Source organism: Scomber scombrus, chromosome 17 (genome assembly GCF_963691925.1).
Source record: "Scomber scombrus chromosome 17, fScoSco1.1, whole genome shotgun sequence".
In the NCBI taxonomy this organism is placed as follows: Eukaryota; Metazoa; Chordata; class Actinopteri; order Scombriformes; family Scombridae; genus Scomber; species Scomber scombrus.
Window position 1 is genome coordinate 3,501,155 of NC_084986.1, and position 17,967 is coordinate 3,519,121.

The 17,967-nt window shown below is 36.7% G+C and overlaps 1 protein-coding gene and 2 long non-coding RNA genes across 5 annotated transcripts; all 3 read right to left on the reverse strand.

Moving 5' to 3' along the window:
* Positions 1-677: 677 nt before the first annotated feature.
* On the reverse strand, positions 678-10,641 carry LOC133997927 (uncharacterized). 3 transcript variants are annotated; one of them, XM_062437664.1, is made up of 10 exons: positions 10,562-10,641; positions 10,091-10,423; positions 9,709-9,993; positions 8,631-8,963; positions 8,249-8,533; positions 8,072-8,125; positions 1,561-1,662; positions 1,444-1,475; positions 1,302-1,358; positions 678-1,113 (listed from the first exon to the last, which is right to left on the reverse strand). In XM_062437664.1, the coding sequence occupies exons 1-10, from the start codon at positions 10,620-10,622 to the stop codon at positions 1,048-1,050; spliced, it is 1,608 nt and encodes a 535-aa protein (XP_062293648.1). In that variant the 5' UTR covers positions 10,623-10,641; the 3' UTR covers positions 678-1,047. The 3 variants fall into 3 exon arrangements, 2 of the variants coding, with proteins under 2 accessions (XP_062293648.1, XP_062293647.1); XM_062437663.1 differs by lacking the exons at positions 678-1,113; positions 1,302-1,358; positions 1,444-1,475; positions 1,561-1,662 and adding exons at positions 6,043-6,632; positions 6,822-6,878; positions 6,964-6,995; positions 7,081-7,182; XR_009927320.1 differs by having other exon boundaries at positions 1,074-1,113; positions 1,302-1,475.
* A 1,936-nt stretch (positions 10,642-12,577) lies between these two features.
* On the reverse strand, positions 12,578-14,430 carry LOC133997128 (uncharacterized). Its single transcript, XR_009927262.1, has 3 exons — positions 14,373-14,430; positions 13,962-14,030; positions 12,578-12,776 (listed from the first exon to the last, which is right to left on the reverse strand). It is a non-coding gene; the product is annotated as an uncharacterized LOC133997128 (long non-coding RNA).
* Positions 14,431-14,861: 431 nt separating this feature from the next.
* LOC133997134 (uncharacterized) lies at positions 14,862-15,863 on the reverse strand. Its single transcript, XR_009927264.1, has 3 exons — positions 15,718-15,863; positions 15,101-15,181; positions 14,862-14,910 (listed from the first exon to the last, which is right to left on the reverse strand). It is a non-coding gene; the product is annotated as an uncharacterized LOC133997134 (long non-coding RNA).
* Between the last annotated feature and the right edge of the window lie 2,104 nt (positions 15,864-17,967).

A 17,967-nucleotide genomic window follows, 5' to 3' on the forward strand; every position in this document is an offset into this window, starting at 1 on the left:
TGATTGGTTCACAGCAGTCTATGGTCTGCACAGATAGGAAACACCATAGCTGATAAGATGTACCACTGTGTTTGAAAGAAACTTCTTCTTCTTTATGGTTTATAAGTGCATTTTGCAAGCAGCATATTGGATGCATTACTGCCACCTTGTGCTCCAGAGTGTGGATCAGAGATTAAATCCTAATCATTAAACCTGTCTGTCTAATTAACTCAAAGAAAACTCTCCTGCTCCACCCACTTGGTTTATTAAAGTTCCTCCTCCATGTATTGTCTTTGTTGATCATACTTAGTGAAATCTATGCTTAATAGTCTCCTCAGCCAGGTGGGTATGTGTATATATCAGGGTGTTCATGATCAATGGGCCAAAACGAGTTGGAAAATATCAGCATTTTGGATATCAGTAAAAATCTAATATAATGCATCCATAACAGTAAATATCTTGAAAATAAGATTTGAACCAAATTGAATGAATTACAACAACGTCAGCTAAGGAAAGAATTCAAGAGACAAGACTTGTTTTCTCCTTAACATGTATATCAATATTTATTGCAAACAATATTCACCTTTTACAGTAAAGCCATAATACTGTTTAACAAAATACATCATATATAGTTCAGGTGATTATCAAGCTGTTTGAATTTACACATTATATAATTCTCAGTTATGAAAATAGACTCTTTTAAGGCTTAAAGCTCATTCAACCACACATTACAAAGTCTATGAGAATATATTGGACTACAAACAAACATGTTTACAGCAATACTGTAAATGAAAATGCATGTATTTCTTGGGTTTGCAAAGAGATAAAATAAAAATAAGAAACTCAGGCAAAGCTACAACTACAAAAGCAATGAGTCAAATCTTGAAATGGACTCTAAATTGTTAAGCTGGAAGCTAATTTTAAGCGTTTCAACACCTAAAAAAAGACTCAAAATGATGTTATGATTCCAGATAATTAACTTTGTAATTAAATAATCTTTAATTACAGTTTGTTTTTCTTTTAGTTAGGTGATGTCGGCGTGGAAGCTGTTTGTTTTTAGTTGTGGAGTCAGACAGATGCTGAATTTTCTCCGAAGTTTTCATAGTTAACATCGTCATCTTCACCATGATCCATCTGTGAAAAACAGAAAAACAAGATTCTGAGTAAAGATGTGACAAATAAATGTTGAATGCAGATGCTGAGCAGTCCTTTAATTTTTGTTATATCACCCCAAACTACCAGATTTTCCTCCCAGCTGACTTTTAAAACTTTTTTACATTTCACAGACTCAGCAAACCCTGAATGCACCATCAGATATTTACCTGACTGGCTGCTGGACCTGAACGCCTCGCTGTTCTGCTTCTTACTGAGTAAGAAACCTGCACAAACACAAACAGTGAGACATTCACAGTCCTGCATTACAGTAACATGGACGTTATTAGTTGATTTTATACATCAACTCACAGTGTGGTCATCAGGTGGTCTCTGGTTCCCTGCTAAACACATCAGAGGAACATTTCAGCTCTAAACTTACAGTTTGTGTTAATCAGACTGAACAAAGGTTGGTGAACATTTTCTCACCTCGAGCTCTGAAGAGAAGAACAGTAACAACAGTGATGAGGACGAGTTCAGCCACACGCATCACCAACATTATGTAGCTCAGAGCAGAACAATCTGCACAAGCTGTAGAGTAAAGAAATGTGTCGGTGAATAAAGTTTGAGTTTGAGAAGAAATGAGCTGAAACCTTTTTTTTCCCCTTTTCCAATAAATATTTAACAGCTTTTGTCAAATTTAAAACATTTTAAGGAGCAGGTTTGTTCATGCAGTCAAAATAAAAGCAATGAACAAGTTGCATACGTGTCATATAAAATAAATGAATCAGAATTTGGAGGTTTCAATCATAAGAATGAAATTCATGCTAAGATATACAGTATTTACTCTGTACCCTTTTTTCTTCTTGAAATTTGAACTGATGGAAAACATTTTGGAAATGTTTAATTCAGATATTCTCCAATAAACACAACAAATCTCAATTGTTGTGATCTGTAATGTGTGTTAAACCTTTATTAACTGAGTGTTTTGACCACTTGGGGGCAGCAGAAACAAGCAGTGAACACAACACTGACATGAATAATAAACAAACAGCTGCTTATTTCCACATCTGGCAGTTATGAAACAAAATCATCATTCATTAGTACAAAGTGGAAAAGTATAAAGATTAATAGGTATTAATTTGGTTATTTTGGAGCGAAAGGAAGTTGAGTTTCAAATGCAGTTATGTAGCTGTTAAGGCTGATGAAAAACTTCATGGTTACACCTTAGTGTTTTACTTGGTTAACTGTTGGTACCTCATTGCAGCTAAATGTTTCTGGAGGTTTTAACATCTAATGATCAAGTTAGTGTTGAAAGGCTGCTGAAAAACAGGCGCTCTTTGGACTCATATGGACAGACAATTTAATCCCTGGACATTTTAGGGTCACTTTTAACCCTAATATGCTGAGTACAAGATTGATCTGATTAAGCTGAATATGACATGAAATAACAAAACACAATAAAAGGTGATAAAATATCTCATTGAGTCCCTACCAGGTAGTTTTACTGCATCATCATCATCGTTGTTTGCAGACGTGTTTTTGTTGTTGTTGTCCACTCTTGTCGTGGTTTCTATTTCCGTTGATTTGCCTGACCATGAAATTAGATAGAAAACACAAAAAAAGAGGATAAAATTTCTCATTTTATATCATTAACTGAGAAAGAATAATTTCATGTTATTAATTTAAATCCACCAAATAAAAAAAACTTACCCTGTTTCTCACATGAGGTCCAAGGGGTGAAGTTACACAGCCGTGTCTCGCCGTTACGTTCAGTCACTTTACACTTAAATATCTTCTGATCAACACTGGAAGTCTTAAATGTCACTATGGCTTTACAGGAACTTTTTGTTTCCACCAGTTTATCTGTAATACCCTCATACAGCCACTCCACTGTGTCTTGACAATAATCATACTTCAACACAGTGCAGGTTAATGTCACTGTATCATTAGCATCCTTCTGTTCATTAACTGGGGAAATATTGTGAGAGAAAGACAACAAAAGTAAAATTAACTTCATCACTATAATCATAATTATTGTAATGTTTCAGTATATTGTTCTAACAAGACAGTTTGAACTGAAAACATGAACAAAGTATGTAAATACTCACTGTTAATAATAGACAGATGAACCCTAGCGTCTGGACCTTGTTGTTTTCCTGATCTGTCGTTCTGTCTGCAGTCGTAACGACCAACATCATCAACTGTGACATTCTTTATAACCAGAGAACAGTCCGCTGTAACACTCAGTCTGTTTGATTTAGCTTTGGCATTGTTAGTAATATTTCCAAGGCTAATAAGCTCTACTGCTGGTGAGCGTTCTGATCTACTGTATATCCAGGTAGTGCTGCCACATCTGTCCTGACCTTTTATGGCATTTTTACAAGACAAAGTGACACTATCTCCATCTCTGACAATGATGTAGGAATCTTGTCCTGTTACTGCTGCTGAGAAGACGACAGAGAGAATATGAAAAATTAGCTGTAATGAGGAAATGACTGTTATCGTCACAGTTAAAGTGAGCATAAGCAGGATATATTCATATGCAATGCTCCTTTAAGTTAAATATGTATTAAATGTATCCTTACCTCTAAACTGAAGCAGCACAATCAGAAATAAAGATATTTTAATCCATTTGAATTCAACCATCTTGTTGCTCTGAACGGTCGACGTGTCTGTTCGAGTATGTCTTTAACAGAGATACAGCATCTACTTCCTATTATTGGTAACGTATCACTTCCTTATAGTGAAATGAATGTTTTTTTCCCTCCTTTTAGTTGAAGAATTCAAGACACAGCCTATTAACTTCTATACTCTCAAAATTGAATATCTTATAGATACTGAAACAGCCAAAAAATCAAGTCAAAAGTCCAAAGTTCAGTGTGGAGATAAAAGCCACTGCTCCTCTGACTGGACGGCTCAGACTCTTCCCTCAGTCACAGTGAAACAAGAGCAGGAAACGTCACAGTATGAATCTATGAGTTGATGCAGTTGACACCCACCCACCAAAACCACAACACTCCTCCTCTCTGCTGTGGTCAAAGTGTCAAAGTGTCAAGGTACTTCTCATTTCTAGTCATAAGCTCTATTTATATAATTCTTTTGAAACTGGCTCACATTAATCTCTCACTTTCTGTGCACAGGGATAGTATTGACAATATTTTTTAATAAAATTGTAATTTCCTGACTCCTGGCTGAACCATCCAGCCACACACAAACAAAACATTATCACGACTTTCCTTCTTACTTTGCAGTTTGACACATTAAAACCACTGATGTGAGCTGATGCAAAGTATTAGCAGTAAAACCAGCAGAAAGAAGTCAGTAGATTTAAGAAGATCTGTTACAGGTTTCATCATTTTAGACTTGGTTTGGTTGAAGGAGGACTGATGAAGTTTGAACTGTTAAGACTAAACTAACTAAAAATACAGCTGATTAAAAGCTGTTTGACGTCACACATGAACACAGAAGTGAGTTAAACTCCTCCTACCAGAATTTGATGTGTTGCAACATAAAGTTACTCAGAACAAAATAATGTAGTAATATTTTAGTGGTTCCTCATTCCAGTTAAATATAGTTTCCTAAGAACTAAGACAGAAGTGTTTACACTTACATGTAGCAACATCAGCTGAACTGTGGAGGTTTTCTCCTCTAATGATGATCAAATTTGCATCATAAGGCTCCTGGAAACAAACACTTTATTAACACATAAGAGAAACAGTTGCTCTTTGAACTCATGGCAATATTATTGGGGTCACTCTCTTAATTGAACTTTAATATAAACTGAGTAGAGTCTTACAGTAGTTCAAGCAGATACCTATAAGTTATATAAGAGTCATATGCTGCTAACACCTGTCAATCATTCATTTAGAAAGATTTGGTTGCTTTTCTGTTACTCCTCTGTCTTCTTTCACTGTAATATGTGATCATATTCATGCAATCACATTTAATCATCATTGTATTTTAAGATCAGTAGGACTCTAGTTTTGTATCCATACTGATGTGACTGTTCAAGTTTAGGTCACAGTTGATGAGTACCAAGGTTTTGATGACTTTTCAAAAATGAAAAGAGGGATTCAACAGAAGCACTGACCTTTGATCTGTCTTCTATTACTTTAAAACAATTACATAAGTGTTATTTTTGATGAATGGGATGAAATTTGGGGTATTCACATAATTATAGTAAGACATTTGAGTCAGTTCGAGCTCACACTTCAACATTAGAGGCCCAAGAATTGACGCTGGACTCCACATTAATTGTCTCTGCTTTTAATGGACATAGTAAGGATGCATGATACTAGGAATATGAAATGGCTTCACCTTTGCTGACTGGCTGTGCTTCCTCCACAGACTGTGTCACCCTCTCAGTCTAAGTGCTTCCTCCACAGGCTGTGGATCCCTCCGGAGGACAAAGCCCCAGTTTAGTATTCAGGTTAAAGTGGGAAGAAGCAGCAGGTCTGTTTGTCTGCACGTCTGCACAGATAGGAAACACCACAGCTGATAAGATGTACCACTGCGTTTGAAAGAAACTTCTTCTTCTTTATGGTTTATAAGTGCATTTTGCAACCAGCATATTGGGTGCATTACTGCCACCTTGTGCTCCAGAGTGTGGATCAGAGATTAAATCCTAATCATTAAACCTGTCTGTCTAATTAACTCAAAGAAAACTCTCCTGCTCCACCCACTTGGTTTATTAAAGTTCCTCCTCCATGTATTGTCTTTGTTGATCATACTTAGTGAAATCTATGCTTAATAGTCTCCTCAGCCAGGTGGGTATGTGTATATATCAGGGTGTTCATGATCAATGGGCCAAAACGAGTTGGAAAATATCAGCATTTTGGATATCAGTAAAAATCTAATATAATGCATCCATAACAGTAAATATCTTGAAAATAAGATTTGAACCAAATTGAATGAATTACAACAACGTCAGCTAAGGAAAGAATTCAAGAGACAAGACTTGTTTTCTCCTTAAAATGTATATCAATATTTATTGCAAACAATATTCACCTTTTACAGTAAAGCCATAATACTGTTTAACAAAATACATCATATATAGTTCAGGTGATTATCAAGCTGTTTGAATTTCCACATTATATAATTCTCAGTTATGAAAATAGACTCTGTTGAGGCTTAAAGCTCATTCAACCACACATTACAAAGTCTATGAGAATATATTGGACTACAAACAAACATGTTTACAGCAATACTGTAAATGAAAATGCATGTATTTCTTGGGTTTGCAAAGAGATAAAATAAAAATAAGAAACTCAGGCAAAGCTACAACTACAAAAGCAATGAGTCAAATCTTGAAATGGACTCTAAATTGTTAAGCTGGAAGCTAATTTTAAGCGTTTCAACACCTAAAAAAAGACTCAAAATGATGTTATGATTCCAGATAATTAACTTTGTAATTAAATAATCTTTAATTACATTTTGTTTTTCTTTTAGTTAGGTGATGTCGGCGTGGAAGCTGTTTGTTTTTAGTTGTGGAGTCAGACAGATGCTGAATTTTCTCCGAAGTTTTCATAGTTAACATCGTCATCTTCACCATGATCCATCTGTGAAAAACAGAAAAACAAGATTCTGAGTAAAGATGTGACAAATAAATGTTGAATGCAGATGCTGAGCAGTCCTTTAATTTTTGTTATATCGCCCCACAGTACCAGATTTTCCTCCCAGCTGACTTTTAAAAACTTTTTTACATTTCACAGACTCAGCAAACCCTGAATGCACCATCAGATATTTACCTGACTGGCTGCTGGACCTGAACGCCTCGCTGTTCTGCTTCTTACTGAGTAAGAAACCTGCACAAACACAAACAGTGAGACATTCACAGTCCTGCATTACAGTAACATGGACGTTATTAGTTGATTTTATACATCAACTCACAGTGTGGTCATCAGGTGGTCTCTGGTTCCCTGCTAAACACATCAGAGGAACATTTCAGCTCTAAACTTACAGTTTGTGTTAATCAGACTGAACAAAGGTTGGTGAACATTTTCTCACCTCGAGCTCTGAAGAGAAGAACAGTAACAACAGTGATGAGGACGAGTTCAGCCACACGCATCACCAACATTATGTAGATCAGAGCAGAACAATCTGCACAAGCTGTAGAGTAAAGAAATGTGTCGGTGAATAAAGTTTGAGTTTGAGAAGAAATGAGCTGAAACCTTTTTTTTCCCCTTTTCCAATAAATATTTAACAGCTTTTGTCAAATTTAAAACATTTTAAGGAGCAGGTTTGTTCATGCAGTCAAAATAAAAGCAATGAACAAGTTGCATACGTGTCATATAAAATAAATGAATCAGAATTTGCAGGTTTCAATCATAAGAATGAAATTCATGCTAAGATATACAGTATTTACTCTGTACCTTTTTTTCTTCTTGAAATTTGAACTGATGGAAAACATTTTGGAAATGTTTAATTCAGATATTCTCCAATAAACACAACAAATCTCACTTGTGATCTGTAATGTGTGTTAAACCTTTATTAACTGAGTGTTTTGGCCACTTGGGGGCAGCAGAAACAAGCAGTGAACACAACACTGACATGAACAATAAACAAACAGCTGCTTATTTCCACATCTTGCAGTTATGGAACAAAATCATCATTCATTAGTACAAAGTGGAAAAGTATAAAGATTAACAGGCATTAATTTGGTTATTTTGGGGCGATTGAGAAAGTTGAGTTTCAAATGCAGTTAAAACATCATGGTTATATTTTAGTGGTTATTTGTTGGTTATTTGTTGGTTGCTCATTGCAGCTTAATATTTTTTGACTGTTATTACAACATCAGCAGAGCGCTGGTGGTTTTAACGTCTAATGATCATGTTTGCATAATAAGGCTGCTGAAAAACAGGTGCTCTTTGGACTCATATGCACAGATAATTTCATCACTTTTAACTTGCTGAGTACAAGATTGATCGGATTTAGCTGAATATGACATTAAATAACTAAAGACAACAAAAGATGATACAATGTCTCATTGAGTCTGTACCGGGTAGTTTTGTTGGACCATCAGATGTTTTGTTTTCCACTCTTGTCGTGCTTCCTGTTGATTTCGTTGAACATGAAATGAAATAAGAAAACACAAAAAAGATGATAAAATATCACATTTTATACCATTTGCAGTAACTGAGAAACAGTCATCATATAAATTTAAATCCAAACCTACCCTGTTTCTCACATGAGGACTGAGGGGCGGGGTTACACAGCACTGTCCCTCCACCGTAACGTTCAGTCACTTTACATTTAAATATCTCTGAATATTTTGACTTCTGAGCACGACTGGAAGCTGTAAATGTCACAGAGACTCTGCAGGGAACTCCAGACATCCCCACGTCTGTGAAATCATCCCTACTGCCCTCAAACAGCCACTCTACTATGCCTTCACATTGTCCATATGTCCCCATAGCACAGGTTAATGTCACCTTATCATCAGCATCCTTCTGTTCTTTAACTGGGGAAATATTGTGAGAAAAAGACAACAAGAGTAAAATTAACTTCTAACAAGACAGTTGGAGCTGAAAACTTAAACAAATGATGTAAATACTCACTGCTAACAACAGACAGATGAACCCTAGCGTCTGGACCTTGTTGTTGTCCTGATGTGTCGAACTGTCTGCAGGTGTAACGACCAACATCATGAAATGTGACCTTCTTTATAACCAGAGAACAGTCCGCTGTAACACTCAGTCTGTCTGATTTAGCTTTGGCTTTTTCACCAATCTGCCCAAGTTTAATCAGCTCTACTACTTGTGAGCGTTCTAATCTACTGTATATCCAGGTAGTGCTGTCACATCTGTCCTGACCTTTTATGGCATTTTTACAAGACAAAGTGACGTCATCTTCATCTCTGACAGTGATGGAGGAATCTTGTCCTGTCACTGCTGTTGAGAAGACGACAGAGAGAAACATGAAAAATTAGCTGAAATAAGGACATGACTGTGATCTTCAAGTGAGGATATGCAGGATATATTCATATGCAATGCTCCTTTTATTTAAATACGTATAATATGCATCCTTTACTCTAAACTGAAGCAGCAGAATCAGAAATAAAGACATTTTAATCCACCTTAATTAACCCATCGTGTTGCTCTGACACTGTTCGAACAGTCAACGTTGGTGTGGTGCAACATACAACATTTGGCAATATTTTAGTGGTTGTTGGTTCCTCATTCCAGCTAAATGTTCTTTGTAAGAACCGAAAGGGAAGTGTTGAGGTGTGACTGTGGTTACAACATCAGCCAAACTGAGGAGGTGTTATCCTCTAATGATGACCAAGTTTGTATTGTGAGGTTCATATGGAAGCAGATAACGGCCACGCTTGCTATCATTTTGTTTAATGCCATTATCTCAAGATCACGAGCTGATTTATCTTGTAATCTTGGGAAAATGAAAGGCAGATTTCTCGAGATAAGATTATTTATCACAAATTACTATTTAGATCAAGCACAAGAAGCCTTCAGGTGGCTCTTTCCCTCTCTCTACATCACTTTCCTTTCTCTCATTAAGTCTAATAAAATAAAGAACTATGAAAAGGTTGATAAAATATCTCATTTTATAAAATGTTCAGTAACTGAGAAACAATAATTTCATTGTATAAATTTGGATCCACCAAATAAACAAACTTACCCTGTTTCTCACATGAGGACTGAGGGGCGGGGTTACACAGCACTGTCCCTCCACCGTAACGTTCAGTCACTTTACACTTAAATAACTCTGAATATTTTGACTTCTGAGCACGACTGGAAGCTGTAAATGTCACAGAGACTCTGCAAGGGAATCCTAACATCCCCACGTCTCTGAAATCATCCCTACTGCCCTCAAACAGCCACTCCACGCTGCCTTGACATTGTCCATATGTCCACATAGCACAGGTTAATGTCACCTTATCATCAGCATCCTTCTTTTCATCAACTGGGGAAATATTGTGAGAAAAAGACAACAAGAGTAAAATTAACTTCTAACAAGACAGTTGGAGCTGAAAACTTAAAGAAATGATGTAAATACTCACTGCTAACAACAGACAGATGAACCCTAGCGTCTGGACCTTGTTGTTGTCCTGATCTGTCGTACTGTCTGCAGGTGTAACGACCAGCATCCTCAACTGTGACCTTCTTTATAACCAGAGAACAGTCCGCTGTAACACTCAGTCTGTCTGATTTAGTTTTGGCTTTTTCACCAATCTGCCCAAGTTTAATCAGCTCTACTACTGGTGAGTTTTCTGATGTACTGTATATCCAGGTAGTGCTGTCACATGTGTCCTGACCTTTTATGGTATTTTTACAAGACAAAGTGACGTCATCTTCATCTCTGACAGTGATGGAGGAATCTTGTCCTGTCACTGCTGTTGAGAAGACGACAGAGAGAAACATGAAAAATTAGCTGAAATAAGGACATGACTGTTATCTTCAAGTGAGGATATGCAGGATATATTCATATGCAATGCTCCTTTTATTTAAATACGTATAATATGCATCCTTACCTCTAAACTGAAGCAGCAGAATCAGAAATAAAGACATTTTAATCCACCTTAATTCACCCATCGTGTTGCTCTGACACTGATCGAACAGTCAACGTTGGTGTGGTGCAACATACAACATTTGGAAATATTTTAGTGGTTGTTGGTTCCTCATTCCAGCTAAATGTTTTCTGTAAGAAACAAAAGGGAAGTGTTGAGGTGTGACTGTGGTTACAACATCAGCCAAACTGTGGAGGTTATATCCTCTAATGATGACCAAGTTTGTATTGTGAGGTTCATATGGAAGCAGATAACGGCCACGCTTGCTATCATTTTGTTTAATGCCATTATCTCAAGATCACGAGCTAATTTATCTTGTAATCTTGGGAAAATTAAAGGCAGATTTCTCTAGCTAAGATTATTCATCACAAATTACTATTTAGATCAAGCACAAGAAGCCTTCAGGTGGCTCTTTCCCTCTCTCTACTTCACTTTCCTTTCTCACATTAAGTCTAAAAAAATGAAAATGCTTGATGGGTATTGTTCGGTACTTTTCCTACATGATGCATGCCACAGTTGCTACAGTTGTCAAGATGCCATTGCACTTCTGATCTTTGACAAACATTATTGCCTAAGTAATAAGAGGAAAATACCTTTTTTTGTGATAATGAGTTGATTATCTCTTAATATTGAGAAAAAAAGCTTTGTTTTTCACAAGCTTTGACTCATGTGAAAAACTTCCAATCATTCAGTTAGCATCTTTCAAACTCTGAGTGACAGCAGTCCAGCCTATAACAACAAAATACAATATATTTGATCTCCGGGGATCAGACGCCTTCCTGCAGCACATGTGGATCACCTTAACTGAGAGCAAGTTCAGGCGCTTGTGAATGAAGAGGTTTGTAAAGTTGCTGTCCATGGTGCTGAAATGGATGATGCATTCACTTAGCTGTTACCTCACTTGGGTTATGTTGCTGTTTGCAAACCATGTCATATATTAAAATACAAAGCATAGATTAAACAACTGACACAGCAGGATCGTTCTACACAGTTAAAATCATCACATTTCTACTTTTCTAAATATGATGCTTAAATCACAGTTAATACATCTCTGAGCCTGATGGATTGTTACCAGAAAGGAATATGTTAATGAAGATGAACACTTTGTTGACTACGTCCTTTATTTGAATGTTGTTACAAGCAGTTATTTGAACATTGTATAAAAGCACGAATACAGCATCAAACCCAACTTTCTACATGCATTATTTTTACTCAAACTTTACTATTTAACCTGCTGCATCCTCTTCTGAACAAACAACAATACAACAATATATCCTGGAAGTGATCATAAAAATAAAAACGACCTAGAAGAAGTCATGGTTTTTTAATGTATTTATATTTTTTAATTAAAAAAAACAGACAAGCAAACAAACAAACAAACACGTTGTAAAACTTTACACAGCTTCTCTGCAGGAATTAAAGCAGTATGCATAACATAGAGCGTAATGAGAGCAACCCTGTCTCGTAGAAATTTAATTCATATACAACTAAATTATTTGACCAGTTATGTTGCTTTAACAAATGTAATTGCAAATATAAAATCAAGGAGGCCAAAATGTCCCAAATGAACATCATACTGCATTGAAGAAGGCTTTAAACTAGCGATTGAGAAATCAAGTGAGAAGTTGGTGAATTCTCCATTGACTTGTATAGAGACGGAAGTCCTTTTGACACCAAAACGGGCGCCCCCTGGTGGCCTTTTGATAGAATGCAGTTTTAAATTACTTGCGCGTTGGCATCATTTCAGAGGACTGGAACTCCCCGCCTGATTAAACCAAGACCATAATCTTTCCCCAAACTTAACCAAGTGCCGCCAGTGCCTAAACATAATAATTTTATTGAAGAATCTGATTTTTTGGTGGACATCTAGGTACATTTCTGAACATTTCACTCATAGCACAAAACTTGATCTGTGTCTCACTTTCCTTTCAGGGCTTCCATGCAGGTGATATAACTATATAAATACAATTTTACAATTAAAATAGGCAACTCTGTAAATCTGTTGTACAACACAATGTAAAGATATGAACACTGTGGTCTATTATTTGTTGGGATTGTCGTTGATGGAAGCATAGATGTTGCTGGGATCAGTGGAGGCTTCAGCAGAAGAGGGGGAAACTTTCACAGTGCTGTAGGTCACTGCATCACCTTCACCATCAACATCATCTTCAACCCGAACCTGAGAAACAAAGAAAACAACACATATCAATCACAACATACAATACATATACTCAACACCTAACGTTACGTATCTAAGAACTGTTCACCATGTTTCAGCTTGTATATGCTAATTAGATGATGAAATATCACATGTGAAGATAACATATAGTGGTCTCATGGTGGCGTTAGAGAAAAAGTGAGGTGGTCACTAACAAAACATCATGAGTTATCATTTGCAGACTATAACTGATCATAACAAATGTCTTGAAAATCTGACTTGCTTGCTGGTTCAGTGCCACAGTGTTGGACACACTGACTGATATCACAGTCCTTAAAAACAAAGAGACTCATAGTATAATTGTGTTTCTATTATTTACTTAAAGGTTGTAGTTGGTGATTTTCCATATTTTATATTTTTCTTACTGTCAACAAATCTCATGTGCAGAGCCAAACTAACAATGAATCTACTTGGTCTACTGATCTATCTAACTCAACTGATCTACTTATAAGTGTTTTACTTGGATCCAAAGCCTGATATATCTGCGTCCTGGACCTCTGTTGTTGTCTAAAAACTATTACAAACATGTCTAATAGCTACATCGTTGTACTGGGTGAGATATTCCTTCATTCCAACGGTTTGGTCACGATAATTTGATAACAGTGATCACATTTTCATCCTTGAGGGAGTAGTTCATTGTAATGGTGGGGGCAGTGTGCATGTGTGGTAACGTGTAGCTTGTTGTGCTGCATATTAATGATGTTATTCCAATGTAGTAGAAAGTCAAGAGGTTCTGATAAGTAGCACAACAAGCTAATGAAGCTCTATAAACACAACCACGTTCCTGCACATGCTCAGTGGCATCTGCCTTAAACAGAACTACTCTCTGAAAACGTGTGTTATTAGAGTTTTGGTGCTGTTTTTACAAAAAAAATAACATGCCAAAACTCTTCGTGATGAAGGAACATGTCACCCAGTACAATGGTGACTCATTTATGTATTTTAATAGTGTTTTTGGCAACAAAAGAGGTCTACAGAACAGATATAATTAATTTACTGATTTGGGTCTGCACATGATATTTATTGACACTAAGAATAAGTGTCAATAAATAATATAGAAAATATAACAAACAGCCATACTCTTTAAATAAAATTTGTTTTTCCTTCACTCAGTAACAGCACCATGTATACCTAAACTCAGCTTACCCGAGCTTTACTGTTGGTCTTCTTGGTGTAGCTGACGGAGGCGTAGGAAACACCAACTTCAGGATCAACCTACACAGTGAAGACAACATGATGGCTGCTCAGTAACATCTGGATTTATACTGACACACTTTTACTACTTGATTTTGTTTTGTTTGATCTCTGAATGCTTTCAAGTTCATTAACAGTTGTCTGAGAGTGTGAGGTTTTTTTTTCTGTGACACCCAACACGTGACCATCATGACTTCCTGCTTCACACTCTTCTATTCTAGCTATTCTGATGTAATCTGTTGCATCAGCTTCCCTTTTCTTCTCTCTTGCAACTCAACAGTCATTGTATGTCTCAATGCAGAAGTCAAAGGACACATAACAGTGAGTATAACTATGTACAGTGTGTTGTGTGTGTGATCTCACCGTGTCCTGACTGGTTTCTGGAGCAGATTGAGTCACTGCAGGGTTTGAGCCCAGTCTCTGGACAAACACAGTAAAGTTTCAATTTTAAATATGATGTATGTAAAAACAAATATAATGCAATATTATAGATGTGATTAACACTTAAAGGATATGGCTGGAAATTTTGTTTATGTTTCTTAGTATCAACCATGAAACTAAACTAAAAATGAATTGTATTAAGTATTGTATACGTATGCATGTATTTGTGAACTGTCCCCTTTAAAATGTGATTGTAAGTCAGTTATTTAATGTGCAAAGTCATAAAAACATTTGATAATTCAGTTTTAAACTCACCATTTCTTCATCTCTCTGGGCTTTCTTCTCTAAAAAGAAAAAAGAGCGAGTCGATTTCTCCAGTGAAACTCCACGTTTTTCAAACTTTGTTTATAAAAGTTTAATCTGAGAATGTTCATACCTTTAGTTTTCTTCCATCTGATGACAACCACAACAATTATTAAGAGTGCAACTAAACCCACAGCTGCAATGATGTACCACCAAACTGGAAAGAGACAAAAAACATTCAAGATGTTTTGGCAACAGATCTCTGTTCTTAGAGAAGAGAATATCTGTCCACCCCCAGCCAAGTGTAGGTCTGACATTCATACTTTTGTCTTTGAAAGTTAACAGAGAAAGAGAGGAAGATAAAAAGATCTCAAAAGAAATACAAGAAATGTTCAGTTGCCACCTACCTGGTGTTGCTGAGTTCGTCCCTGGTTTGTTTACAGTTGTTCTTATTGTTACTTCTGTTTTTGCTGTTGTTGTGTCGTCACCTGGACAAATGAAACAACAAAACACCACAAATTGTGAAGCAAGAAAATACCTTACGTTTGCCATCTGCAGTAAATATAAGAATGCTATCATCACAAATATACAAATGTAGTTTGTGACACATTATTTCATGGTGATTATAAACAGCTAATAATAATCTCACCTGAGGACTGAGAGCTGAAGGGAAACAGATGCTTTTCTTTAGTGAAACCATCTGTCACTTCACACTTAAACACCTCATGATATGATGACTTGAGCTCAAGATTAGAAGTAGGAAATCTTGCATCACTGTGGCAGCCTTGTTTTGACATGCGCAGGTCTTCATGCACATTTTTACCCTCATATCGCCACTGCACTGTGTGTCTGCATAAATCATCTGTCCGCACAGAGCAGAACAGCTCCACATGGCCACTTTCTTCACGTTCATCCACTGGTGAAGAACATGAAGACACAATTGCTTTATAAATGATTGTAATGTTTCAGTATATTGTTCTGACAAGACAGTTTGAGCTGAAGACTTAATTGTGTAAATACTCACTGTTCAAAGTAGACAGAACAACCTGTGTGTCTGGTCCCGATCTGTGCTGCTGACAATGGTAAGGACCACCGTCCACAGATGTGACCTTCTTTACAACCAGAGAACAGTCCGCTGCAACACTCAGTCTGTCTGATTTAATTTTGTTATTTTCCTGAATCTGTCCTTGTATGACCAGATCTGCATCTCTGTGGATCCAGTAAGTATTGTTACATTTATCCTGATTGGCTATCACATGTTTACAAGGCAGAGTAGCATCATCTCCCTCTCTGACAATGACAGAGGAAAACTCTCCAGTCACTGCTGTGAAAAAAGATGAGATAGAAACATGAGAAATAAGAAAAAATATAAATATGGCTTTCATGTCTATAATAAGTGTGAAGAAAATTAGATTCAACAGCAGTTTGTAAAAGTGTCAGATTCTTGGTTTTCAAGAGTCCACTTAACTCATCAGATGAAAAACAAACAGCTGTTGGCTGTCTTGATGAAATAAAAATGTTTCTGGTATGTTCTGTGTCTCCTTACCTGTAATCTGAAGCTCCAGTATCACAAATACAACCATTTGAATCCATCTGAATGCATCCATTGTGTGTTTCTGTCTCTTTTTTCTGCTGTTTCTCATCTTATAACTGTCAGAGTCTCTGAAGTGGTGCGTTTAAGCGACAAATGGAGAATCTACTTCCTCTAAGTTGTTTCCTCATTTTGAAAAACTGACTTACAGGAAGTAAGTTCAGTGTATTTTTTTTCTCCTTTGCAAATTGCTGAATTAATTTAATTAGGAAATATCCACTCTTCATCCATCCAAGTTTCTCAGTTTGAACAGCATTTACAGTTTAGTCTTTTATAGTTAACTTTCTCATAGTGAGTCCAACGATAATTAATAATCAGCAGTCTTTTCTAAAAATACAGCTGCAGGAGGAAGCTGTGGTTCAGTGAAGAGATGACACAAACCACTGACGTTTTCAGTCTCACAGAAAATATGGAGAGGATCAGCTGAGAAGAAATTAATGACAAAAATGGTACAATGTAATGAGCAGAAATGTGTGAAACTGCTCTTGTGGCGTCAGGTTTTGGTATTGACAGACCTCAGCCTCTTGCTGGAAGGAAATGTTTGAAAAGGTACAAATGGAACAAATAAATGTTGAATTGGGATGGAGAGCAGTCCCTTAAACTTTGCTATATCACCCCACAATGCAAGATTTTCCTCCCAGCTGACTGTTATTTTAAAATTTCATCTTTTAATTTTGCTTGATGAACTTTTAAACATTCATCAAGCAAAACGTGTCCTACTCAAAGGTTTTACTGTTTAACCTACTGCACCCTCTTCTAGACAAAACCCCTTTTACAACAATTTATCCTGGAAATGATCATAAAAATAATAACCACAAGAGACCCTTGCCTGCTGATTTTTTCTGTAATAAACCAAGACCACAATCTTTCCCCAAACTTAACCAAGTGCCACCAGTGCCAAAACATAACCATATTATTGCAGGATTGGATATTTTGGGGGAAAAACAAATACGATTAGGGACGTTGTCTCTGAATATTTCACTCATAGTACATTCAGTATGTACAGTTTTTGCAACTTGCCAAATACATTAAAGTCCGTGTAAAGTAAGAATAAATATGTGTTCTGAGTTTGACATACCACAGAAAAGTGTGTTGTTAACCACCCTGCCAAATTTGAATGATGAAAAAATCGCCAAATATATGAAATTAGGCTTCAAAGTTGAGTAAAAATCAACCTTTTTCTCAGCTCCCAAACGCTGTGGGAGTGCCCGCTGAGTCCGCTGAAGCCCCGCCCCCTACTGAGTGTCACCTGTCAATCAAAGTCACCACCTCTACCAGAAACATGGGCGCTAGGTCTGAGAGCTTTCTGCTGCTAACTCAGCTGCTAGCTCGGCGGTTACCTCAGCTGGCGGCTAACTCAGCTAACTGGCTAACTGTAGACTGTAGTAGTAGTAGTGTGCGCTGAATGTATTTATACCTCTACAGCAGCAGGGGCGGGTTTATTTTCAGACCCGCCCATTACATCCAGACACAGAAATCTTGAAACACAGTTTGTGAAGCCTAGCTCCACAATTCAAATCTAAATGTTTGAAATGCTTTTTACACCTTTTTTAGAAATACATATATGACCTATTTAGTGTGTTTAGAAGAAAATATCTGAATTCACTTTACAAGGTCTTTAACCTCTTAAACTTTGCTTGGTCAGTTACTACAAGCTAATGCTGTGCAGCTAAACTTTGTTCA